The sequence below is a fragment of the Typha angustifolia genome, chromosome 15 (assembly GCF_048772165.1).
Source record: "Typha angustifolia cultivar Huaian chromosome 15, ASM4877216v1, whole genome shotgun sequence".
In the NCBI taxonomy this organism is placed as follows: domain Eukaryota; kingdom Viridiplantae; phylum Streptophyta; class Magnoliopsida; order Poales; family Typhaceae; genus Typha; species Typha angustifolia.
In genome coordinates this window covers 3,948,475-3,976,467 of record NC_133253.1, presented here as the reverse complement: position 1 = coordinate 3,976,467, position 27,993 = coordinate 3,948,475, and the positions used below count along the sequence as shown (strand labels likewise).

General features: G+C 35.1%; 1 protein-coding gene across 1 annotated transcript; it reads left to right on the top strand.

Annotated features, from left to right (window-relative positions):
- Positions 1 to 198: 198 nt before the first annotated feature.
- On the top strand, positions 199 to 27,993 carry LOC140777816 (DENN domain and WD repeat-containing protein SCD1). Its single transcript, XM_073122194.1, has 31 exons — positions 199 to 620; positions 2,542 to 2,635; positions 5,587 to 5,788; positions 6,424 to 6,565; positions 6,687 to 6,787; positions 7,690 to 7,753; positions 9,273 to 9,386; positions 12,125 to 12,345; positions 13,226 to 13,280; positions 13,365 to 13,454; positions 14,010 to 14,205; positions 14,435 to 14,558; positions 14,630 to 14,687; positions 14,775 to 14,819; positions 15,559 to 15,634; positions 15,759 to 15,832; positions 15,936 to 15,986; positions 16,800 to 16,957; positions 17,848 to 17,895; positions 21,197 to 21,254; positions 21,330 to 21,413; positions 21,490 to 21,721; positions 21,839 to 22,047; positions 22,572 to 22,636; positions 23,255 to 23,378; positions 24,202 to 24,383; positions 24,490 to 24,561; positions 24,652 to 24,812; positions 24,986 to 25,027; positions 25,740 to 25,948; positions 27,623 to 27,993. The coding sequence occupies exons 1-31, from the start codon at positions 444 to 446 to the stop codon at positions 27,716 to 27,718; spliced, it is 3,624 nt and encodes a 1,207-aa protein (XP_072978295.1). The 5' UTR covers positions 199 to 443; the 3' UTR covers positions 27,719 to 27,993.

Sequence of the window (27,993 nt, the reverse complement as noted above, 5' to 3'; positions counted from 1 at the left end):
ATTAGATATGAATTAGACCTAAAACTAATGTAAACTTAGATTACATTGTCGAGTTATTTCAACAAAATTAATCGCATAATTAAATTATCAATATTCCTCTTAGTATTATTTAGAATTAGAGTTAAACACTTCCTTTGTCACTGGCAATTACCTACCAACTCTATATTAGTATTTGGTTGATAAATCGATTTTATTCTTAGCTCAGGCAACACGTCCCGCATAAATAACGGGGAAAATGCACGACCTCTCCCACCGTCGTCTTCTCGATTCCCCAAACCCAAGACCCTGACGGTGATACCAGATCGGCCATCGGATCTGGAATAAGAATCGGGTAGCGCGGGAATAAGAGGAATAAGAAGGAGGAGGAGGAGGAGGGTATTCCCTCTATCGATCTTCATCCGCCGCCTCCGCCTGATAAGGGCGATCGGGGATCGGATAAGAAGATGTCATCTCGAATCTTCGAGTATTTCGTGGTGTGCGGGCTCGGCCCGGAGATCCGATCTCTTGATGGGAGTAAGGGTTTCCAGGGGACGGGGATGATGTATATGCCCACATTGCTCGACCAGTTTCCTCCTTCGAATCACTCCCTCTACCCTCCTCTGCCGCCGCAGCTTCCCACCGTAAGCATCTCCCTCTATCTCAGTCCTCTATCCTCTTAGTGAAGTCTAGATTAAGGGCTCTTTGTTCTTTTGGTATCTCGGCTGGAACTTATTCGTGGGTTTTGAAATTCTAATTGAGCTTCGATCTCCGTGATGTATTTGTAAATCTCCTCTCATTTGATGCCCTGAGATGAGATCCATTGTAATCCTTCGGCACTTACCGAGAAATTAATCTTCGTTTTCCCTCGTAAACCTTGTTTTCTTTTCCTACTATGAACCTTCAAATTTGCTCTCATGTAGAGTTCGTCGCATTAGGTATCTTTAAATAGGTCAATACATATCTTTCCAAAAATATCGTTCGATATGACAGCACAATTCTATTTGAGGTGCCTAACTGTTACTAATGTGAAGTATTTCTTCTCCTAATACAAGTTTATTGCTTCTACTATTCTGTACTTCTATCAATTATTTAACCAATCTGATTCTCTGCAACCTATTTTTTAAGATTCTTTTCTACAATTATGCCTACTCCATTTCTATGCTTTCTCTTCCCTTGTATGTCAACCTATCAATTTGGTTTCCTGTAAGTAAATTGATTACCGTCCTAATCATCTTGTCCACTAACTTTGTTCTTTCGCCAGTATGTGGTCCTATACTCCAAATCACTATCCCAATTCTTTTCACTTGGACTAACTTCTTTGCTTGCACTAATAAAAAATGGTGTTGAGTTTCCGTGATTAAACACCACCTCAGTTTGCTTGTTGTTGCATCCCGGCGATGGAGATGCCACATAAAGGCGATGACTTTGAAGTGGAGTAAATTTACAAGAATCTATTTTCATAATTTTCTTGACAAAAGTATTTTGCAGGCTGTCAAGATAACTAACAAAACTTTCCCCGTTTGTCTAAGATTGGGATTGGGCTTTTGAAGAGTACTAAGATCGTACTTGCAAAGTTAATTATCTGATGCATATTGTTAGATCTTTGAAATAAGTCATGGATAACTGCAAATAAAGTATGGCTAAGCAACGATGCCCAACAATAAAGTGCAATTTCAAGTATAAGTGGAAAAGATAAAGAAAATTCTGATTTTTTTGCTTTAAGGATGCATATTTTAAATAAATTCATAGCTTTCCTAACCTACTAGATACTCAATTAGGACTTGAGCACTCAAGCTGTACTTGCATGATGTAAACGAAAATGAATAGCTACTGCCCCTTGTAAATAAAAAAGGGAAGTATAATGGAATCTCTATTTTTCTTGAAAACAATTATGAGGACAAATAAGTTATCCTTATGATTTCACTGTTGCCATTAGTCTGATGTTACTTATCCGTTTGAATACTCCCATCAAACAAATTGATGTATTACTACTTTGTACTGCTGGTAAAATTTTCCAATCCATGAAACTTGAAACTGCACAAGCAGACAACCTTTTGCTGCAAGGCAGCTATAGGAGTGACTACCCGGTGAATGTCTGAATCCTGATCTGCACAAGTATGGCCCATAGTTGAATGCACTAAATATAGATGTTGGTGAATGCCTGTATCCTGATCTGCACAAATATGGCCCGTAGTTGAATGCACTAAATATAGCCCAACATCTAGTTTCAAATTCATTGCTGACTGTCATTATGTGGAATCAAATACTGGATACTGGCCAATTGCAGTATTTTGAATTTCAATGAGTGAATTATGTGCAAAAAGGGAATTCTAAGTGTGGAAGAAGTTTTCCCTGTATCAAAATTGGGAATAGATAGAAAAGATGTACTTCAAACCACCTCCAAATACAGTTACTCTGGACTGGAATTCTGCTAGATACCTTTCATCTAAACAGGAATGTAATTTCTAATATGGCATTATCTTGTTTATGAGGTACAGAGGTACTTATACTATCCATGTAGTTACTTGTCTATTTTTTTCTAATGTTTGGCCACAATTGCAGTGTGTTCTCCCTGCAGGAGTGGCGATCTATTCTTCAGGACTTGAGACAAATGATGTCTCAACATACCCACGTAGTTATCCAATAGTCCTAACAGGTACTCCCTGCAGTTTCAGTATAATTTGACTGATTTTTACTGCAGCGTCTCTAAGCATTTACTAGAAGATATTTCTGACATTATCTTAAAAATTTATAGTTACCTGTATATCATCATTGGCTAACATGTTTTTGGCATGTCAGTCTTGACAAGTCTAATTTCCTTTCTACTTACTAATCCTTAGATCCTCAAAATGGTCATTTTCCTTGCGATGTCATTAAATGCCTACGCTATCCATTTGGAATCAGTCCCAAGAGCATATTCTCATTGATTATTCGGAATATTATTATGCAAAACAATGATCTTAGTTTCTCCTGAAGTGACTTAAAATGCACCAATTTTGTCTAAAACTCGTGTCTCATGGAATTCTGCGAAGCCTATTAAGCTTCAGTTACCTAACAGTCATCTATGCCAATGCAATAATAATTTTTCCACTTCTGGGTGGTGCACAATGCAGGAAAGCTAAATACATGCATTTTTCTGATGGAAGCAATTCATTGGGTTGATTTTAAAAGTTTTGATATTTCTCTTAGGATGTGTAATATACTAAAATGTTCATAGCATTATAACAAATCATTTAGAAGGGACTATAGCTAATCTTCTTACTTCTAAAATAATCCTTACAGCTGCAGAACGATAATATGATTAATATCTTTGTGCTCTTTTGTTGGTGGGCAATAGGAAAAGTATAATGATGGACAAGGTCTAAGTTATCAAAGAATATTGTGATACTAGTAGGAACTTTCACGAGGTTGTGGTTGGGGAATAGATGAGCAAAAATGGCATTGTAGTTAGTAGTAAGCAGGCTAGTATTAGCATGATAATGCTGTAATTTAGATTTAAGAGTGTCATAGGTAGTGTTTTTGGCCAAACTAGACCTTTTTTAAATTTTACACCCCAAACTTAATACCAAAAGGAATATATTTCAACATTTTTATTAAAAGAAAAAATGCTGAAAAATTTGCGATTTAGTAGTAAAAGAGGATACACATAAAACATTAAACTGTTCAGTATTTTCTTTTTAAATCAATTTACTCAACATCTTATTAAGACACTGAATTACTTACTTTCGCAAATAATAACTTTTTAACTGATAGTCCAATTTAAACATATGATATATCATTATGAGGTTAGTATGATGATTTTGATCAAAGCTTAATCGAATCACAAACTAGGAAGATATAAGTAAAAATATAAAGAAAAAATTGTAGTGTCATAATTTTGTACTCGGCTGTTTATTTTAGTTATAAAATATATCGTTGTGAAGATATAAAAATGATCTATAAGTTGGAATATGTAGTTCCTTGCAGCCAACTACGCTTAGAATTGTAAAAAAAGAACAGTAGCTCTTCTAAATTTTATTTTTAATTTTTTTTAGTTTTTCTAGTAAAACGTCCTAACTCTTCAACGTAATCTAAACATAAAATGTTGAATAAGTGTGCATTTTTATAAAATGATATTTTTGGCATTTTCATCTAAATGTATCAACGTTTTACGTATGACTACGGTGCACAGACCCATTTTGGTATTAAGTTTGAAAAATGGTTTATTTAGGTAAATAAAATATAAAAGAGGGCTAGTTTGGTCAAAAACTCATCATAGGTACCCGTTCCTTATTTAAAACCCTACTAAGAAAGAAGAAGAATGAAGTCAAGCTGCAAAGTTTGTGTTATTTCAAGCTCATATCCTTTTGGACACAACTTTGACATGTCCTAGTCTCATTTTATTTGGCTTTATCTCATTGCAAATTGTTTGTCCTAGCATGGCCCAACTTCAGTGATGAGATATTTATGGTCTTGCACATCTAATATGAAACTTCAAAGAATTGGTAATAAATGGCTAGAGAATGAAAACTCAAGCAAGAGAGGGTCTGTGATGGAACTCTGTATGGCTCGAGACCTGGTCCCAGTTTCAAATCAAAGTGCACTTGAGACTGTTGTGAGGAGTAGACTCAGCCCGGCCATATGATTTCTTAGTGAGCCATAGAAATTTTGTCATAAGTTTGTTTTCATGTTCTTGGTGCAGCTTGCACATGATTAATGGTTAAATTTGAGGTCTTTGTGGTCTGGTTAGATGTAGTTACTGAGATTATTCAATTATAACATTTTTCTTGCATAGTTTTGAATCACAGAACCATTTGTGGCTTCTTGAAAACTGTTAGGTAGATGTTCTCTCTTCGTGATGGTAACAGTCGGCATTCATCTTTCAATTGACTTTCGTTGGGGTTAAAGAAATTGATTGATTGGTGAATGGTCCTAATGTACATTTATTTCAAACTGAAAGGAGAAAACCTACAGGTTAGAATCTTGCACATCATTGTTTCTGTAGCTTGTAGCTGTGTAGTTGTCAAACAGATTTGGTGAATCTAGCGTAGTGAACCTGCCTATCACCTTGCCACCTAATTGTTGCCCATCCATTAAAGTTGTAAGCCAAACTACTCATATTTTACCATTCTTCTTTTTAAATATCCTCTTAGTTTATTGGAGCTCCAAGTTATTTACAATCGATTGCATCTTAACGTGACTTGACATGTTATTTACAAATTACTGTAGACAACATATGTCTGCAATTGGATGCCAATATGCATATGTTCATATGCTCCTATATATACATCAATATACTGTTATCTGCATTATAAACATGATGTTTATAAATGTAAATGGTTTTATCATATGCACTAAGGACTCAAGGACATTAGATTCAAAGTTTCAAACACCTATGAGTACAGTGTTATCTATAATTGGTGCAGATACAAACAATTTTCTATGTACTGTTTCTCAATTGTAGTCTAGGCAATTATAGCCTAGAAATTTACGAGCTCTCTGTCTCCCAGACAGTCACTTTAGTAGCAATGTATACAACTCTCTTAAGCCAACTGAATGTTCTCAATTAATTCTCTTTATTTAGATACTTTAGCATTCTTCCTTGATTTCTTCTTTTATTCATTGCAGAGGGAGATGGTTCGAAAATTTATGTTAGCTGCATTGCATTTCGGGATCCAATTTGTGAAGATATTGTTGAAGCCTATCAGATCCCGACAAATTCTTTTGCCGATAAATGCATCTGTCTTGTATCACATTCACCTAGTTTCAAAGTCCTTCGGGATACGCTAGAAGAGTTGTTTGTACTTTGTTTCTCCCCATCTGGATGTAGGTAATATTCACACATATATTTGTTGAATATTTGAATATTTCGTAATTGAGCAATTATTATTTGTTTTCTTTGTTCTATGTTTGCTATATTGAATTCTTCTCTACAATTCTAGACATGTCATATACTGAATATACATGCTATAGGATAACAAATTCTTAAGCTCTCTGGTTTTCCGATGCCTACATTTTTCTTGTTTTGTTCATCTAGTCTGTTATAAGTTTACACGACATTCAGTTATATAGACTATATCAATGGGCTACACTCTCCAAGATATATTTTTTACTGATACAAGACGTTAGACGAGAAACATTAGCTTTGTCCAATAGACATTCTGTAAGGGTTTCTCAGTAGATTTATTCTCATAGGTTGAGTTCTTTTCATGATGATTTTGTTATAAGTGACTTTCATATATGTATAGCCAAAAATGAGTGAGGGTTTTTATGGTATTTGATTATTGAGGACAGTTGGCATTTGCTTCTTTGTTCCTTTGGATTGAATTATATGCTTTTCACAAAGTTGTAGTTGATAATATCTTTAGTAAAAATTTTGTTATTTTTCTCAATTGCTTAATATTACTGTTCAGAGCTTTTGCAATGGTGTTCCTTTCATGTGCTAACTTTACTTAAGGATTTCAGCAAGCCTTTATGGGAAATAATATCTTATATGGTGTCAAATGTTCCTTTACCAACACCTGGGAAAGACCGTGTCTTATTTGCAATTGAGAACTGCCTTCTTTCTGTGGACGCTCCGCCAAAGGAAGGATTTCCTCATGTAGATGTATAAGTCCTCGTTTCCTTCCATGATTTTGGAACTTCTAATTGAGCTATTTTCAAGATTTATTTTCATCAATTTATGTATATCATGGGATAAATAACACAGATCTTTTCATGGTTCTCAGATATCATTTCAACCACTGGTCCAGTGCTTGGATGTGGATAACTTAATTCAGCTTTTTACAGCAGTTTTGGTTGAGAGAAGAATTTTGCTGCGATCAAATAAGTAAGTTCAATATTGTTCTGTTGTCTTCTGTGACTATTTTCCTTGATATTACAATCTCTTGATTGTTGTTCATGCAGGGTGCAGATAGAATCTTCCTGATATAGTGCATAGATAATAGAGGATCAACAAAATAGAATGTCATCTTTGTTCCTTATAAATTAATATGCAATCTGTCATTGATATGTATGCATTCTTGTTATTATGCTTCCTATTTATTTTTGCTGTCTAAATGAGAAATACTCATGCTAAGGGCAGAATATAAGCAGTTATCAGTTTGTGCTTTTACACACTAACTGAAAAATTAGTCACATGGTTGACCAAAATATCTTGTGTCATCTGATCGATGACTCACTATAGCTATTCCAAAATAAACAGTTAAGAATCAATATCCAAAATTATAATATGCATATTTGGACGAATCATTTGCTAGTTACGATGTAGAGATGGAAATGCTAGTCATTAGACCTATTCCACAGGCTTACTGTCTGTATACTATATCATAAAAGCTGTGTCTTCTTAGTTGGAAGACCTAAGATCACTTTGATGGATAGCTAATTTGTCTTGATTTTCATTTTTTTACCATTCTTATCCTTTGATTTTCATTTTCTGGTGCTGACAGATGAACTATGTAGTAGCATTTGACACAGATACTTCCATCGTCAAGTGATATATGATATATCCACATTTGACATTTGACACATTGGTGGCAAATGCACAAATGAATTGATTGCAAGTATTTAATTTCTGGTGTGATTTTTATTTAAGGTTGTAAACATTTATTTGATTATATTTTCACTTTCAAGATTGAAGCCTTTTCTTTTGGCTTTATTTTGAGGAGTATAACATTTACTTTCAGCATATTGTGCACCTAAGTTTGAAGAATTTTCCTTTTATTCTTGCAGGTATACATTATTAACTCTAGTGTCAGAGGCCATTTGCCACTTAATCTATCCTTTTAGGTGGCAGGTTTGTCATTCTCTTTTAGTTATTTGACTTATTTCTTTTCTATTGGAGAATTTTTTTAGTAGTTAATACTTAATAGAATGCTAGAAGTATATTTATACATGTGGGTATTTTTAGTTATGTAAAATTTGAAATATTTTTTAAAAATGCAGAATTCTTTTCCAAAAATTTAGAAAAAATGACATTACAATAAGAAAATAGTAGCTGGTCGCATGCAAAACCTAAAAAGTAAAAATTAAAAAAGTGTTCACTTACTAAAAAAAAGTTAAGAGAGAGTGTAAGAAGCGAAAGAGAAAAACAGAAAAAATAAATAAAAATCACTTTTCTGCTTCAACTGTGAAGAAGAGGAGAGAGAGAGAGAGAGAGAGTAAAAGAACCGAATTGAAAAAGAATTCTGCTTCTGCAGTTAAGAAGAAGAGAGAGTGAAAGAACTGAAAATTAAAAAAAATTCTGCTACTTATGCAGTGAAGAAGAAGAAGAGAGAATGACAGAGAACGGAAAAACCAAACGATAAAGAAAAGGAAGAAAAACCACATTTTTCTACTTTTGTAGTGATGAAGAAAAGGAGAGAGAAGAAAAAACTGCAATGAAGAAGAGGAGAGAGAGGAAGAAAGAAATCTGCGCTGGAGAAGCATTGACTTTGGTTGAGAGAGAGAGAGAGAGAGAGAGAGAGAGAGATATGACAACGAGTTGGATGCGGGTCAAATCTGTTATGGATCTGACCCATTTGACCCAAATCGATTGATATGGATCGGGTAGTAAGCCCGGATCAGCCGACCCGACTCGGGATCGACCGATTTTAGATCCATGCATAAAACCACAATCTTAGTAAATCAGGGTAACCTACAGGAATTGTTTTTCTTTATTCCTTTCAGAAATCGTAGTAAACCAGAGTAACCCACATGAATTGTTTTTCTTTATTCCTTTCAGAAATCTTAGTAAATCAGAGTAACCTACATGAATTGTTTTTCTTTTTTCCTTTCAGATTTTCAGTTGTGCATTTTGGTAGTGTCCTCAGTCAATAAGACAGTCGTCGTAACTTTCCACAGAGTTTTTAGCTTAAGTCCTTTTGGTCTTGCTCTGCCCTTGCAATCTTTTTCATGCTTCTGATCTGAATTGATTTTTTTGCTTTATCATCTTACTCAGTTGTGTTATATATATAGATCATTTTAAATAAATTTGTTTCTTCTTGAAACTTTGCAACTAGTCTTGACATGCTGCATTTGATCTCATTTTCTATTTTGCTTCTGTACTGGCACTGCTAATCCTTGTCAATGTTCTTATTTTTGAAATTATGTTATTTCCTAATGGTTTTATATCAAAACGATGCATTCTTGGCCTTACAGACACCCTGTACTATTGTGACAAGTGAAGTTATATGTTGCCTCACTTTTCTTCCTTTCTTGTAAATGATAGGCCAACAATTATTGCTAACCAACTTGGATATATTGCATGCTCATGACATAGTCCATCAGTTTTGTTTTCCATCATTCTGACCTATGCTAATTCTTTTTTTATGTAGCATGTGTATATTCCATTAATATTTTTTAGTGGAGTAGACTATATCGATGCCCCTACACCATATATGATGGGACTTCATTCACGTGTTGACACATCCGGATTGACGATGGATGGTGTAAGTTTAATAAGGTTTTTACTCATTTAGTAAGGTTTTTCTTTTTCTTTGATTTCTATTCTCATATTGAAGTACACACCTAGACTAATAGAATGCCACTTGCTATTCACATGTAGTGGAAATACAACTTCTTGCATTTCCTTTTTCTTTGACATATTAAAGCGTTTTAAACAAATTATCGTGCAATGTGTTGTACTCAACTCCCATTTATATTTTATGATGCTATCATTAAATTACATGCATTTGAGTGGTCAAAAGTGACATTACAATGAAAGTTAATAGTGGAAATCACCGCATTCTACAGAATCAAAAGATTCATAAAAAGTAAATGTATATTAACACATCTAACAACGATGGTCGTGTCGAAGACAGGTGTCTTGTTGTGTCACTGACATGAAAAATTTAGAATATTGAGAGATGCTTTTGAGTTTTCAGTACGTCAATATTAAGTTTTTATATGAATTTATATCTTAAAACCCAATAGTCTTTTATCTTTAGTTTATTTTTTTAAATGACATATTTATTTAAAGATATAGCAATAGCCAAATATAAATATTATTCAACATATAATATAATTGAATTATTAACTAAAACTAATATTAATAATTTAACACTTCATAATATTATTTGACACATACTAACATTCAACACATAATATTAATTGATAATAATTTATAATAAGAGCTAACATCTAGTTGAATGTTGAATAACTAGGAGGATGAAAAACTTTATTTATTGGTGTAAGAATAATATGAGAATATTGTATTAAATACGAAAATTAATTGATGATGATGGATAAAAATAGGAAAAAGTTACAAAAAAATGGGCTCTACATCGGCACGGGGTGTGCCACTGGCACACTTTATGCTAGGTGTTGTGTCTACCATCAGCATGGGGCATGCCAACCGGCACGACCATCGTTGACATCTAGATTGCTAAAGTATATATATGACACAATGGATATATTAAAGCTCAATGTGTCTAACTTAAGCATAAACTTGAATGGCTTCTGCACCTCTTGGTTATCTCATTATCATTATCCAAATATGCTTCTTTATTTTCATACATGGGCCTTAACATTTTATAACCTTGATTCTGCGAAAAGAAAAAGTCTTTGATTTTGCAAGTTTAGAGACTACATATGAGGAAAATGCGATACAAGATGCTTTCAGTTTCAGAGATCACTTTTATCAGGGCAGTGCATGGTCAGTAGGGCAGTCAACCCCAGAATACAATAGTTTTTCTAAACTGAAGAAATAAGCTAGTGAGGCCCGACCAGCTACTCACCATAATTCTCTAACACATCTAATTCATGCTTTTCGATTTTATTTCCCTACCATTACAATAGTAATTAGATTATTTAAACTATTTTTCAATAGTACCATTTGTTGTCTGTGGGTCATAGTATTGAAACTTGAAAATATTCGATGACTTGGCTCTGCAACATTATTAGACAGTATGAACAATGAATTTTTTTTAAAATTCTTGGGAATGTTTTTTCCCGGTTACTATGTCATCACCATCATGAGTAAAGAGTGATAACAAACAACTTTATGTTAGATACTAGAAGAAGACAAGAACTCACAAGTCCTAAGTCCAAACTCCGAACAACTGTATGAGACTATCTTGAACAGAAGTAACAGCCTGGGATTGCGAGGGCTTATTTTAATGAAAATAATCACTGGCTGTAGAACAATATGAGACTGATAGATTTAATTAAATTTTTGTGCTCAACCTTGTCACATGTATTAACACTGGACATACTTCTCTTGAAGCCATTAGGCCAATCCAAGGCCACGCTTATCCTTTGCCCAACCTGAGCCTCAGGGCTAATCAGGCAATATAGGCCTGGGGTTTTGTTGCCTGGCTCAGCCCAAAAAGCCTAACTGTAGATCTAGGGACATGGCTCTCCCCAAAAGCAAAAAACTGCTCCTTTCCTTCAATTATCCCTTCCCCTTCTCTCCTGTTTTTTTTTCCTTCTTTTCCTGTTTCCTCAGCTTTCTTTCCTTCTAATTTTCCCTTCTTGCTCTTGTGGTTTGTTTACACCTTAGTGATGAAGATATTTCCCTGCATAAAGCTATTAATTTTTGTATATTCTCAGAAGGGTCTTATTATGTCTAAAAGAGCTATTAATTTTTCCCCCCTTTATCTTACTGTTGGAGCTGAATGGCTAGAGGGCTTTCTCTTAATGTGCTGATTAGGCTTGCCCCTATCATCCAAATGGTCATGGTTTCGGGTCATGAAAACAAGTAATAACCCCTTACTAATGTCTAGTGAAAGTAAGGTTGTGTTCTTCATGCCTTCCCGAGAAACCTCATTGGTGGGAGTGCACTTGGACCCCCAATTAGAGCGCCCAAAGACAAATAACAAGGGGCCCTCCAAAGAGAACTAGCCATGTGGTACTACTAGACGACTTCAGCTAGCTGCAAATCCAATAACTCTTCGCTTGGCAATTCCCCACTTGCTGCTGGAGTGGCTCAAGTTGTGTACTGCCTCTCAATGTCAGCTTTCATCTATGGGCAACCAGTAGGGACGAACGGAACTAGTATCTCGCACAATATAGCATATCCTTTGTATGTTAATGTGATAGATGGCTGCTTATAGTAGTTATGTCATATGGTTGCCAAGTTTGTCCTCGACTCCCTTTTCAATTTTGATGTTATAAGATGCTGAGACTAATACTGCAATTATCCAAGTAACATATTGTCAATTTTAACAAGTACAGTTTTAACTTGTAGGTAGTGGTGGTGGATCTTGAGTATAATCGCATTACGACATCTGAAGAAATTCCTCCCATACCAGAACCTGAATTAAGCTTCTTGCGGTGTGAGATACTAAAACTACTCCACCCAAATGTCATGGGGATTGATCACATGAAGGTCAATCTTGGCTGTATGTCCGATCAATTTATTAAAACTGGTACCAAATCTTGGGGGGCGGAGCATGATTTTCAGCTCAGGTGATACTTTTTTTCTTATGAGACCATATCTAGGGCATCATACTTGCTGAAGCTAAAGATGGTTCATGGTTTCATCCTTGCTAGAAGAATGAATATAGCCTCCCATCATATAATATGCCTCTTGTTCCTATATTTCTGTAGTTTTAGAGCTAAAAAGTTGTGGATTTTCTAGTTTCCTTAAATTTTGGGATATAAGTAATTGAACAAGATAGAATCAGATCTTTTGATTTTTCTAGGATACCTATAGTACACTGTAATGTCATACAAAATTACAAATGCAATAATAATCTGAAACTCTCTTGCTCTGCTTTGTTCTTAAGTATGGTAAAGAAAAGTGGATATATATATTTGTTTTTTTTTAATGTTGTGCCATTGATGATTGAAATTGATTGCAAACTATTCATATAAGCGTATAAAATGGTCACTGCTATTTGATAACCTTTATTTTCTGACCAATCAATTGGAGCAAGTGCTTGCAATTTAAAAGAAGTATTATATGTGGGCTTTTACCTTTTCCACTTATATATGTATAAACTGCATGTCAGATTTCCAGTTATGTTGATCTTGTCCATTTCTGATTGGACTAAATAGACAAGACTCCCTAATGAAAACTTACAATGCTCTCATGTTATTTATAAGTTTTTAATGAATTTATTTCCATAACAAATAACAAATTTAGCACTTCAATGCATTGATGTTGTAAAAGGATATTTGAGGTTTACTATAAATACAAGATGCAGCGAGCTTTCTGATTTGTTTTCTTGTTAAAGCATAAGTAGGTATGTTTTGATATATTATGGATTACATTTCTTTTCCCCACTTATGATAAATTCATCCGTTAGGCTAGCTTGATAATTTGTTTATTTTGTTTATTCTGCAGGTTAATATTCTTAAAATTTTTTGCATCAATTTTGAGTGGGTACCGTAACTTCATTGTAAGCTATCTAGAATTTTTTTTTTTCTAGCTGTTCCATTGATAATATTCTCCAGCAATGCATTCACGAGGCATTTCTTTGTAGGACAATGCTGCACCTAATGGCTTTAATGTCCAAGCATTTCTAAAGAAGCGTTCTCGGTCGAGTAAGCAACCTGTTGAATCTATGCTGATGGTACCATTCTAACTGAGCATATGATTCTTAATACTTTGATGATCTCAAATCATGTTCTTCATTCATTTTAATTTATATTGATCTGGTTTTATTTCCAAAATACAATCATGCACTTAAACTGGGAAGCAATTAATGGGAACTCTTGATAAGGTCTTTAAATGAGTTAGCAAATCAGATTGTGCAAATCTGACACCGACATAGACTAAATTTTGATCATGAATGCAATCCCCAACTTTGCCCACTAAAAAAAATGTCTGATTGGGCCTATGTGAAGATTTCTTCTAGAATTCAATCTTATACAAGGATCCAAGGTGGCAAGACCATACCATCCATCCACAAAGTTTTGTTACCTTCAAAAACATTATAGGAGTGTTCATTAGCTTTTAGTTTTTTTCTGTTATTAGCTGTTGTTTAGAAGAGTGTTACATCATCTACTCTTCTTTGCAAAGATTCTTATACTTCATGGAAGAATTATTTGTGCTTGTTTTGTTTTGGCTTTTGATACGTTCCTCAAGTTTATCTCTCATACCTATCAAAAATTTCTTTTTTTTCCAGATAACAGAATTTCTAGAGACTCATGGTTTCCTTGATTATTTGGAGAGATGCACAAATTCAGAAGAAAACAATAATAATCTTCTTGACAAATTACAAGATGCAACAGGGAGGGGTCAAAACCCCATGATTATCTTTCCAAATCAATTTGCTGAACCCGAAATCATAACTATAGCAGAGTCCGATGCTGGAGTTGCAGGTCTTGGTGATGTTTCTTTTGAAGTTCTTGGAATAAATTTTATCTTATTTCTGGTTTTTATTCTGTAGTCATTTTCGTTTACCTTTTGGTGACCTCTATGGGCTGGCCAAGTGTTAATACAGGACTGAAGAGCTATTCATATTTAATAAAGCTTTTCACTGGAACACCATGTTTCTTAACTTCTTCAGTAAGAAAATTTATGTTTAATATGTTTCCTTTTGCACCTCAGGACCAGGTTCTAAGTTCACATATAAACAGTTCCCTTCAAATGTTAGAACTGAGGAACAGGAAGAAAAGCGTCAGTCAATTCTGGCATTAGCAAGTGGAACTCATTCTGGGAAACACGTCTCAAGGTAGAAGTGCAGATGTGTTTTTTGAGAGCTATTCTTTCTATAACTAAATTTTTCATATTTTATCTTGTCAGCTCACCTTCCGTGCCAGTTGATCCAAAGGCAGAAAGCCTGAGTCCTCGAGAGAGAGCTGTTAGTGTTCTTTCTGGCCTATATTGTTCATATTCTACTTGGTCAGAGCTTTTCTCTTTAATTAATTCTATCATTTCTGATATACAGGCAGAGAGGGAGCGGATGGTCTTGGACATCAAAGTGAAGCTGCAGGTAAACCTCTAAATCTGCAATAGCTTTCATGTTCTCTTAATAAAGTCTTTTCATGTGGAATAGATTTATGTGTTTTTTTATTCAGTCTAGTTAGCATAACCATGTCCACGAAGATAGTTAGATAGATGCATTTGAGAAGCAATATTATGTCCACCAAGTGATATAATGATTTTCCAAGTACTACATTAAGAAAAGGGACCATAACATTATCTATCAATTGCCACAGCAAGTGGAGAGAACAGAGCCTAAAGACATGCCATTTTGAAATTGCAATTAAAATCTGATCTCTACAAAAAAAGGAAGCTGTTACAGAAGAATCAGGAAGGAAAAAAAGATATCCAACTCTTTTCTTTTCACATACTATTTCAGAACATTCTCTATATTAAGATACAGTTTTGTTGGCAATGGATTCCGATTAAGAGGTAACTCTCAGCTACCCACATCTTCGTGGTAGCAAGGTCTTTAATATAGGTATCACATGGGCAATGGCCACATGTATAATGCACAATGTAATACATGTGTAAAGAGAGTCAAACTTTAGTTTCCTTTAATCAGTCACTGTGGCATGGTAGGATGCACTGGTGTCAACCACCCAAATTGTTCTCCGGCAATTTGTCTCCAGGTGGCTATTTGTGTCATAGGCATGCTAGCTGGAAACTAGACATCTACACACTGCCTAATGATACAAACAGAATTTACATTGTCTAGGACCTGTATTAACAGCATTTTGTTAATGCAGGGATTATGGCTGCGCCTTCTAAGACTTGGAGCAACTGAAGATCCTCTTTCATCATTTGAATATGGCACAATACTTGGTAAATATACAAATGCTACTTCAAACAGTTTTCATGAAGCTGTCATTTAGTTTGCTTAGAAGTGCTGTGGTCCTGATTTTTTATATTATGCCCCAGTTGTTACAAACATCCTTTTATTTGTCAGCTTTAATTGAGTCGGATGCAGAAGGGATTGGAGGAAGTGGGTTTGTTGAATGTATAAGGGAACATATCTATTCGGTATGACTAGTATGATTTCTGATGTCTTGGAAAAACTTGTGAGAAGTTCATTTCTGACTTTTCTGTTTCATTCTTATTCTATTATCCTTTTTCTCTTTCCTAGGGATGGCAATGTCGTTTAACTGATGAGCAGTTCATTGCAGTAAAAGAACTGGTGAGTTTCTCATATTGGAACTATATGGACCTCAAGATTTGAAAATTGGTCTTTCCTCCATTACATGTGGGGTACTTTCCTTAGGAGACTCAGCCCTCACCACTGTTCTAACTCGTCTATTTGGAGGTGCAGGTTGTTCAATAGTTGTTGTGTAGCTTGATGTGGTTAGCCACCAAAATGTTAAATTGATCATTTGTAGTGTTTGTGGCTACAAATGTTTGTGGCTAGCTAGAGGCCACGTTGATGACACTATGGTGGTAACTTTGGCTGGAAGCAGCAGAAGAAATAAAAGGGAATGAGGAAGTGTGGGAAAGAGATGAAGTTTAGAAAAGTGGAGAACCCCTTTGACAGTTATATAGTCTAGCACGTACACAATTACATAATCTAGCATGTGAATTCGCCAATAAATCAAATCCATCAAAGCTGACCAATTCATGCCAATGACAAAGGACACTAATTTCCACTTACAAGAATTGATAACTTGACTTAAATTGTTGTAAATATTAAGTTCTTCAACATTACAACAGAGCAAACGTTATCATATGTTATGAAAGGCTGACCATTTCTTGTTAGTTAAATGAGATAAATAGCATTGACACTTCTAATTTCTGATGAATAATGATGTGAATGACTGAAGGCTGTCTTCACATGCTCAATTTATATTTTGGGGAGAATTATTTTGCACTACCTACGTAGGATTCTTCTTTATACTTCTCGAACTACTGCCGTATTATGTTTGTTTTCCTTCAATGTAAATTGAAGTGTAATTTCTTATTTGAAATGATTTTTTCTTTATATGAATTTTATACCCAGCTTAAAACTGCAATAAGTCGTGCTACCTCCCGCAATGACATGCCAACCATCAGAGATGCACTTGAAGTATCTGCTGAGATGTACAGAAAAGACTCCAATAATGTGCCAGATTATGTCCAACGCCATCTTTTATCTCTATCTATATGGGATGAACTACGGTATGAGATGTCAATCTGGCATATCTATACATCAGTCTGCTTTATTTACTTTACACTCTTAAACTATGATATGTTCTATTTTAGTGGTAATTTAACTTGTACTGAGCTCACAATTTTGGTCTACATATAGAGTCGAACTACTAAAATGTTTGCCTAAAGGTTGACCCATTATATCATTTTAATTGTGTTTCCTGCATGCAAAATGACTCTGACCAGTTTGAACCATGCAGTTTGAAATGACCCATCCATCCGATATAGTTAATTGCATTAATGTAACTGTTGTCAGTGAAGTACTGAAGTATTAGCATGACAATCGCAGATTTTGGCACCTCATCTCAAAGTCAGCATTTGTGTTACTTGGTTTAGCAGTTATGGTGGATGATGCAGATATGTATTTATTGATGTACAGAATTAAGTTCACTCTTGTTGTTTGATAATGTAAATGAGCATTAATAGGGGTGGTTTTTTTCATTGTGGACAAAAAATGTGGAGCATATTGTATGTATGTATGTCCTAAGTTGATTGTAGGATATTTTGTCTTTCTATTAGAACGAAAACCATGATTCCACTATAAAGAGAAGTAGTAAAGTGAAATAGTATCTTATGAAGTCATATATATTTGTAGCAAAAGTCTTAGAAGCTTTTTAATGACAATTAACATCTATAATTATCCCCTTTTATATTATATGGATGACTTTTCACTGGGTATTTACAGAGATGACTCGAAATAGCTGGGAGCATATTCATTGCTTCTGGTTATGACTTATTTTAGGCTTCATGAAGCATTTATTGCAGATATCTTTGCTATACTCCAATCTGAAGATGGACCAGGGTTTATTACTGATTGATTGTACAATTGTTCTGCAATATAATGTTTGCTTTTCTTGCAGATTCTGGGATGGCTACTTTGAGTACTTAATGGAACATTCTTCCAACAAGTAGGTCCAACTCTTTTTCATGTTTTCTTGTAGTAGATTATTCTGTAGCATTTACTTAGATACTACAATTTCATCCATTTTAATTTAATGCAATAAATTTACTGAACTAGCTGAAACAAGCACCATCCAATTTGTATAGAACACAGGAAAATAGTTCAGACAAGGAGAAATGACATAGCACTCTATATCCTTCTCTAGACCATTTTCATCTCTACAAGAACTTTGAGATCATTTGCCTTTTATTTTTACTTTTTTCGTGAACCTTAATTGCAATTAATAAGATAAAAGTCTTTCCAGATCAGAGACCACCTGCTAAATGCCTTGTTAGCTTCATGACAAGCTACTGTCTTTCCAGATTTTCTCTATGGTCAGGACTTACTTAAACTTTAAGATTACACATATCTCCTTGTTTAGATAGCTTGTTTGGTACATGTGGAAAGTAAAGGCATAACAAATATTGTGTTGAGTTATCGTTGCTATAACCATCACTATAATACTGGAGTGCTTGATAGGCTGATACAGAATTAGGGTTGGCAATTGGGTTGGGCTAAGCGAGTTTAGGTCGGGTAAACTTTACCCTGACACGAACACGATCCGATTAATAAACGGATTGTATTTGGTAGACATGAATGTAACCTGATTATTAAACGGGTAACATGATATGACTCGCCTAATCTGTTTAATAAATAGGTCGGGTTAGCACGATCTGTCTTACCTGTTTAATAAATTTAATATAATATTTAATATTTATTGATTTATCATACAAACAAAATAATTTATTTTCAACTCAAAACTCATACAATGTAAAAATTTCAATTCTAATAATTCATTAGAGAACATAATCTGGAAATATATTAAATGACAGCAATAATCAATGCCAATTCTAGCTCAGAGAACCAGAGAACATAATCTGGAAATACTACATTCTGCATGCAAACAGTAGGAACACAGCAGTAAAATATCAATTTCTGCAGTGATTGGTTAATACATAGGTAGTGTTTGTAGCCTTGTATAATGTCATACAGGATAAGCGGCTTGAATCTAATAGATTAGCTTTGCATATCAAATATAGATGCATATACAACCAAGTAAAAATGTCAACAAAGAATTTCAGGTTATAACATCTGAAAGGATTAGCTCAAATAAGTTCAAAAAATGTATGATTACAGTCCCACAAGTAGCATAAATTATATAGCATAGCACATGGAGAGGAGATGGGATAACTTTCCAGTGAAAATCTCGTCAAGTAATATTCTCATGTTGTTAAGTTAGTATGCTGCAATCACTCTTTCTCTTCCTTTTTTCTCCGCACCAGGAAGAAGAATCCATTTCACCTCAATCTTGAACAAGCAAGAGCTGAAGAGCTTCCCAATACGTAACCTAATACTGGACTCATCTTTCAGTGCATGAAACTCATGCATAGAACTTACATGTGTATCAACAAATTCAACCTGTAAAATTAACAACACCACTTATAGGCCAGCTGCAAATGCATGCTTCTGCTTGCTGACCCTTTAAATCACTGTGAAGAAGAATCCATTTCACCTCAATCTTGAACAATCAAGAGCGGAAGAGTTTCCCAGTAAGTAACCCAATACTGGACTCATCTTTCAGTGCATGAAACTCATGCATAAAACTTACATGTGTGTCAACAAATTCAACCTGTAAAATTAACAACACCACTTATAGGCCAGCTGCAAACTCATGCTTCTGCTTGCTGACCCTTTAAATCACTGTGATGAAGCATGTCCTACATGTGATGCAGTGACGCTTGAACCTATCCCATCTGCAATTAGAACTATGAATAGATTAAACTACATTTTATAATTTTAACATTTAAAGAATAGTGTAATAAACAATTAAGCAATGATAATTAAACAGATAAATGCAGTAAAATGTAATAAACATCTAATCAGCCCACCATTAGTGTAGATGTCCTAATACACAGCAATTTCCAGAAAGATGTAATAAAATTAAATAGATCAATGCAATAAACTGTAATATTGTAAGAAACATCTAATAAAATGTGAACTAGTCCACTACAATAGTGTAATAAATAATTAAACAATGATAATTGTTTAGACAACTTCACAATGTAAGAACCTGAGATATATGCTTTGTAGCTGCAACTCGTGGCCGGTGAGGGCTCGGCAGGCGGTGGTAGACGTGAGTAAGAGGGCGGCAGCTGATTGGCGTGAGGTGGAGGGCTTTTGATAAGAGCTGAGAACCTGAGACAAGGACGGTGGTTGGTGGAGATGAGCGAATATCGGAGACGGCATGAAGAGATAGTGGATAATGGAGGGCTTCGATGAGAGTTGAGAACCTGAGACAAAGGCAGAGGCCGGTGGAGATGGCGAATATCGGAGGCGGCGTGGGGAGATAGTGGAGAATGGAGGGCTTTCAGTGAGAGTTGAGAGCCGGAGACAGAAGTGGGGCCGGCGGAGATGGGGAAATATTGGAGGTGGCTGGATGAATCGGTGTGAGGGTGAGGCAATGAGATTGTGTGAGAGGTAGGATTAGGTTTAGAGTTAAATATATATAGTAAGGGTAGACAGGTTGGCAGGTTGACCTGACCTGTATACTTAAATGGGTCAGAACGGGTCAACTATATAAATTCAAACACGATCCGATTATTAATCGAGTTAAGTGGGTTGACTCATTTATGACCTGAACCCAATTAGACTAAATCCAAACCCGATTAAGAGGCAGGTTATTATGTCGGATTATCGGGTTGGGTCAATATTTGCCACCCCTATACAGAACTCATGTTACAGTCTCAGTGTCCTATCAATATAGTATAAGAATCATGATACAGCTTGAGTCACAATCCATGACTTACACTGACAGCAATTAATAGTTGATTCTTCCAAGAAAATGTAATAATATAATATTATTATTTCTTCCCCTGCTTTTTTAACGAGTTAAATTGATATGCCACCTTAACTTTTAGGCCCTTGTGATTATGAGCTAATCTTCATCTCCCACATTACCTAGGAATAGATAATCAAAACTGTAAGCTTAGGACCTTGAGGTTGGATGGACCTTAATTCAAAAGTGAGAAAGCTCCTAGTCCTAAGTGTCTATCAACTTGGCAATTATCATCGAATCCCTTGAAAATGATGCCTACATCCTAAGTAAAGCAAAATCTATTAAGAAAAAAAATGCAGCTAGTTATCTACCTTAATGGCTGAAGTGTTAGCTTACTGAGAAAGAACTCTCTTTAGCAAATATTAATTACATGAATGGTAAGAAAACATTTCTCTACTAATTATCGTATATATTGTCTGATTGTTTTTGTCAGGTCTATCAATTATGTAACTCTTGTGACTGCGCAGCTCATTGTAATGGCGAGTCACATGGTACCTACCATACTTGCTCTTTTTCAAGCTATGTTACTACCTTTCCTGTTCTAACCCTTTCATTTCATCATGGAGGCTGGATTAGGCCTTCCTGATACTGATTCTTGGAGTACGATTGAGAAAATTGCAGAAAAAAACAACTTGGGTTACAAGCAGCTTGTAAGTAATATTAGCTATATTCAGAAGATATTATCTTGGAAAACATGCTGAGCTGGTCCTTCTTTACTTGCTTCAGATTAAACTTCGGGCATTACTTTCACATATTCAACAACTTCGGGTTGGTTATTGGGGAATATCCACTGGAAAAGCCCAATCTTTGTCATCATATGGTATGCCTTCACCACGCCCACATGATGCACCAGATGAAAGTCAACAACCTGCTGAGGCCTCTGGTTTGGGCCGCAGTTGGGTGCACAGCATGTTTAGCAGAGACAGAAGTATAAGATCTAGTTCTTTTAGTCTAGCTCGTAAGTTGATTCATATTTCATATCTGAAAATATTATTAATATACGACTGAATTAGTTTGTTCTTTATCTTCTTATTATGTACTTCTTGTTTCCATCAAATACTTTCACTTATCACAGGTGCAGATGATAGTGCAAAGTCTGGTGCTGCTTCTAGCAAGGTGGACACTCCTCCTGGGCAAAAGAAACTTCAAACCAGCATGCGTATACTCAGGGGTCATGCCGGTGCTATTACCGCTCTTCATTGTGTAACACAAAGGGAGGTGTGGGATCTAGTTGGTGATCGTGAAGATGCTGGCTTTTTCATTAGTGGAAGCACAGATTGCTCTGTTAGTTCTCTTTTCTTGAGAAATTTTGATCAGCTTAAATATAACCTGGCTATATGTTGTACACTTTCCTCTTGCATTCTTACACAAATTCTCTTGTGCTGTCTGTTTTATGATGTGAATACATAATCTACCGAATGCATAGCGGTTTAGCTAAGTAAAACCAAAGGAACAATATTCATGAAAGAAAAGAAAATTACAAATTAGTGATTTAAATATATATAAGCATGTATGTATGTTTTCAAATCTATTATTCTGCTACTAGAGAGCCTTTAGAGAAGGGATGAATATAGAGAGGGCTCAGGTTTCCTGCACTCCTTCATCCTAAGTAATGATTTTATCAATTGATGTGCTTTAATAATTTCCAACTGTTGGATAAAGCTAGATGAATTATTTTTGTTGCTATAATAGAACCTTTGATGATTAATAATTTCTTCCCAATTTATTTTATTTGTTGTCAGAAGACTCGTTTACTCGGTGGAAGACAAGAATAGTTAATACTTAATAATGGTGTTCTTTTCATACAGGTTAGAGTTTGGGATCCTAGTTTGCGTGGTTCAGAACTTCGGGCAACACTTAAAGGTCATACTAGGTAAACAAATGACCCGACTCCTAGAGCATTTTTTATGCAATTTAAAACTATATCCTGAATTTTGCAACTTTTCTTTTTCTGTCAAACTATGGCTGTCTTATGAAGGATTACTACTGATGTGTCAAAACAATCTTGGCTGTCAGTAGATATTAGTCTCTTGGTTCAGTTTTGCTCGATATCTAAATGCATCCCAGTTTTCCTTGGATACTGAAATAGATATAATTGGTTTCTTTCTCATAGTCTGCACATGGTTGCATTTGTTTAATATAGATCAATTGGTCTTAGAATGGGGAACACAAGGTCTGTAGCTTTCTTTTTAGCTCACTTCTATGATCTTGTAGGATAAAGTTTGCACCATGTTGTGAACTTTGATACTAAGAAAACTAGATTTGCCAAATGGTCTTTAGAACCGACATGTTGTGTTCGACTTTCTTGAAGCTCAAAAATGCTTTCTGATCTTGTTCTGGATTTTATATTTGTTCAACTAATTAGTAAATCTGAATCCTACCTTCAACTAGTAGAGATTAAGGCAAATAATTTACCTTTTCTGCTGTTCCTTTTTATGTTCAGTTATAGTTCATGGAAAAGCCTAAGATCCAAGATTTTCTTTTCTTGCAGGCCTGTTCGTGCAATCAGTTCTGATCGTAGTAAAATTGTATCAGGATCTGATGATCAGTCTGTCATTGTTTGGGATAAGCAAACTTTCCAACTTCTAGAAGAACTGAAGGGCCATGATTCACCGGTTTGAATCTTATTTTGTTTTCATTATTTGAATTTTCTATGGTATCCTTTCCAATTAAAAGTACCTCATACATTGTGTCATACATCTTTCTTTCCTCTTATTTTCTCAGTTATATTTTCCTTTCCCTAGGTTCCAGTAATGAGAAATTGTATGATTGTATTTCATACTCTGATCATGACCTGACTAAGTTAGAATAAATCTGTCTTGATTGAGTTTGCAAGAAGCTTGATTTGATTATGAAACAAGAACATACAAATGGAGCCATGTTTCAAAGGTCGAGGGTTAAATTTGCACTTTTTTGTAGGTCAATATAGACTACTTGTTAGTGATGCTCTAAGACAAATGCACAGATCACTTGATAGACTAATCTTTCTCGTGTCTGTTGTATAGAGCTTGAAGATTTGAGGTCATATCATGCTTGATTCATTAAATTGATCTTTTGTTGTATATAGTAAAGGATTTGCCAAATTATACAACAAAAAATTGAATTTAATTTTCATAGATGACATCTCAATTTTTTGTTTGACCAAATTAACTTTTATGTGTGAACCTTCCCCCCTCAAGAAACCCTAGTAATTATCATTCTTTACTCCCAATTCAACTAAAATGCTATTAAATTGTCAAGATTCATAGAAAGATTTGTTTATTATCAATTATTTCCTGCGAACTGATCAGTATATACATTTTGTTACATTCAGATGACATTCATTTTGTCAAGCTGAGCATATTGTGGGGATAGAACTTAGATTTTGAGGTTATATATATATATATATATATAAAAATTAATAATTGACAATTTGATATCGTTATAATCTTCTTATAGGTCAGTTGTGTTCGGATGCTGTCAGGAGAACGCGTCCTTACTGCATCTCATGATGGAACTGTGAAGATGTGGGATGTCAGAACTGATACTTGTGTAGCAACTGTTGGTCGTTGTCTGAGTGCAGTTCTTTGTATGGAATATGATGACTCTACTGGAATCCTTGCAGCTGCTGGAAGAGATGTGTATGCAACTATTACATCTTGAAGATCTTATCATCATTATATTATCTTTGGTGCCTCTAATATTACTACTAGGAAATTTGAATGCTGATTGTATTCTCATTATTAGGGTGGCAAATGTTTGGGATATCCGTGCAGGCCGACAAATGCAAAAGCTTCAAGGGCATACAAAATGGATCAGGTAAAGTGAAATGATGAGATAAGGGGAAGTTGTGTTTCCTTGTTAGATCTTAGAACTAATGCAGATTGAATTGCTATCTTGTTGATCAAGATCTTTGAGGATGACCGGGGACACTATACTTACCGGAAGTGATGATTGGACGGCTAGAATGTGGTCTATTTCTCGAGGGACATGTGATGCTGTTTTAGCATGTCATTCTGGTCCAATTCTCTGTGTTGAATATTCACCTTCAGATAAAGGAGTTATCACTGGTTTGTCATCATCTGTTATTGGATATTATATAGGCTGTTTACTTTAGCATAGCTGTATCTTGATAGTAGTTGAACACTAATAAGCTATAACTGACTTTGTTACGAAATATCATTTATTTTTTGGCAAAGCACTATGTTCTGAAACATGATTGATAGTTGATTATCTATCTCAGGTTCTTCTGATGGCCTTATACGGTTTTGGGAAAATGAAGAAGGTAATGTGCTTTTGAACTGTTAGAATGGCGTCTATTTTTTTTACTGTGAATATAACATTGTAACCGCCAATCTTATGCACTTTGAATTGACGGTATATCCTGCTCAGAAGTATGAGTGAGTGTATCTTCTGTGACAAGTTTTGTTATTGGAAAGGTTAATCCATATCGAGATCGTATTCAAGCCCTTAAATTTACATTTGATGTATCTAAATATGGTTATGGAATTAGTATAATATTATTATATTATCTTACAAAACTGTTTGCTTAAAAAAAAATTTGATATCAACAGCAAAGTTCCGAAATCGGTATCGGGATCGAGATCGGCCATTCGGAAAAACGATACGTATTGGTCATATTGGCCGTCTGTATCATATCAGACTATTTTAATTAAATAAAATTCTAAATATTATTTAAAAATATTAAGAAACTTCTAAAAATTTAGAAAAAATTACAAGAAAAAAATCTCTTTTACTCTCTCTCTCTCTCTCTCTCTCGGTGTGCAGCCGGCCTACTGTAGTAGGTGTAGGCTACAGCAGCAGCATTGCTACAGTGCTGAAACCAGCCAACCGGCTGGTTTCGGCCCAGATCGGAATCAGTTATCTCGATCTGTTTCGGCCACTCCCACTCGGGATCGTCTGAAACTGAAATCTATGGTCAACAATAATGGAAAATTAGCAGCTAATCCACTTGTTGTACACATTAATTTCTGCAGGAGGAATAAAATGTATCAAGAATCTTACGCTTCATTCAGCTTCAATTTTATCCATTAATGCTGGGGAACACTGGCTGGGGATTGGTGCAGCAGACAACTCCATGTCTCTTTTCCACCGGCCTCAGGAAAGACATGGTGGCTTCTCTAGTACCGGATCAAAAATGACAGGATGGCAACTATACAGAACTCCTCAAAAAACTGTTGCTATGGTACAGCTTGCTTTCTTATTTTATCTTATATTGTCTGTCTATAGTGCTTGTTTTGCAACTGCACTTTTTATATTTTTTGACTTACATATTTGTTTTTTATTTAACCACACCATAATTCATGAATGAATTTTCCATGAAATGATAGTAATTTATTTGACGACCTCACCATCCATGAAATTTTGGAGATCTTAATCATAAAAGTTGATTGTGACATTTTGATTCTTCTTTGATAAGTTGTGAAGCACATGGTGAATGAAGAAAAGGAAATAGGTTTATTTGAATGTTGCAAACCAATAGTACAGTTCTTCAAGAGAACCTTATGGTGTAGATCCTAATATTTTTGAAACAATGAGACAACCTTTTTTTTAATTCTTTAATTGGCTAACCTCCTAGTTTTTGAGGAATCCTAAATAGCATGGGGATATTTAGGAGGGTTAAAATGGTATGCGAGCAACCTATAGCTTCTAACAAGGCTAAAAGGTCAGAAACCTTTTTCCTAAAGAGGTTGTTTATTCCAAGTCCAACTTGAATGGCCAATTTTTTGCACAATAGTTGGTGGTATATATGCCAATGTAGCTGTAGTTATTGGCATTGCATTTTCACGTGTGAAGTTGCTAAAAAGCCGTCTTCTTTTGTGTTGGGTGCTAACATTCTCAAGATTTAACATCTGTCCTTCGTTGATGAATTATTTTTACAGTTACAGGCAAGTAGTATCTGAACTCTGAAGCAGAGTTTTGAGAAGGCACAAGAAGTAGTCTGCTAGACTGTTACACCTCTCTTCCTTTTCTTTTTTAATCTCCTTGTGCATGTCTGTGTCAGCTTGTCCCTTTAATTTACCTAGGCATTTATTGCCCAACCATCAGTAGGCACTGAGTCCTCACAACCCAGCACTTGTGGCCCAGCCAAGCAACTAAAGTCCCACATTGCAGAATACTTATGCTTAGTGATACCACTAAGATTTGAAACTTGATTATTTATACTTATGGCCCATAACCAACTAAGACCAGTTGTCAATGGGCTGTTACTTTGCTTAATTTTAGCTTCTGCAGGCACCAAGAGGTCAAGGTGGTGAAAATAATTTAAGAAAAAAGAGAGTACTATAGAAGAAACAGAAAAATGACTAGTCCAAAATGAAAGAAGTGTTTTAACTGTTGCCTACTTTTGCAGCATGTTTTCTATCCTATTTGAGAATTTAAGATTCTCAGACTAGTTCTTGGTAAGATCCCCATTATTGCTAGTTGTCATGTATCAAGAAATACTTGCCTGCAACAGAACATATATGTATTGCATTAAAAACACTACACTTATGCTCTCTAATTAGTAAAAATAAGCCTAAGTTATTACTATCTATTGGTGCTGTGGATTTAATTTACTTGATACTTGGTTCAGACGCTGAGAATGTGCTAATAAAGTAATAAAAAAAGAGTGCATTAATGCCAGATTTATTATTGAAAGGCACTCCATTTACTTATACATAACTATTTTCACCATAGTAATTATTCAGAATCTCAATAAAATGCTAGTGTAGGCATTATTACTTATTTGATAGATTTCTCTTTCGCATGGTACATAATAAGTAGATGGTTTTATAGATTTCTGTCTGTAATCACACTACTTTCAGTTTAAGAAAGACTCGAGTAATGCTGTAAGGTTTGCCTCATCAATTTTCTATAGGCACGACGTGTAGCCTCTGACCTTGATAGGAAGAGGATTTGCAGCGGTGGCCGTGATGGACTTCTGCGGCTCTGGGAAGCTACTATTAATATCTAGTCCGCATTGACATATTCTATATGAATTGCCTGTAATTGTAACAAACATCTGTCCATGTTCATATATATGGGTATTCTCTTGTCTACAAGTTATGTTTCATTTTCTCCATTTTGCTGTTGAGATATCAGCAGATTATGGTACACTGAAGCTCAATTTTATATCTAGTTTTATAAAGTTTCTTGATTCCAAGATTGTTCCAAGAGTTACTCTTGTGAAGCTAATCTGATGTATTGTTATCCTAGATCTCAATGATACACCCTCTCTTTTATTTTTCC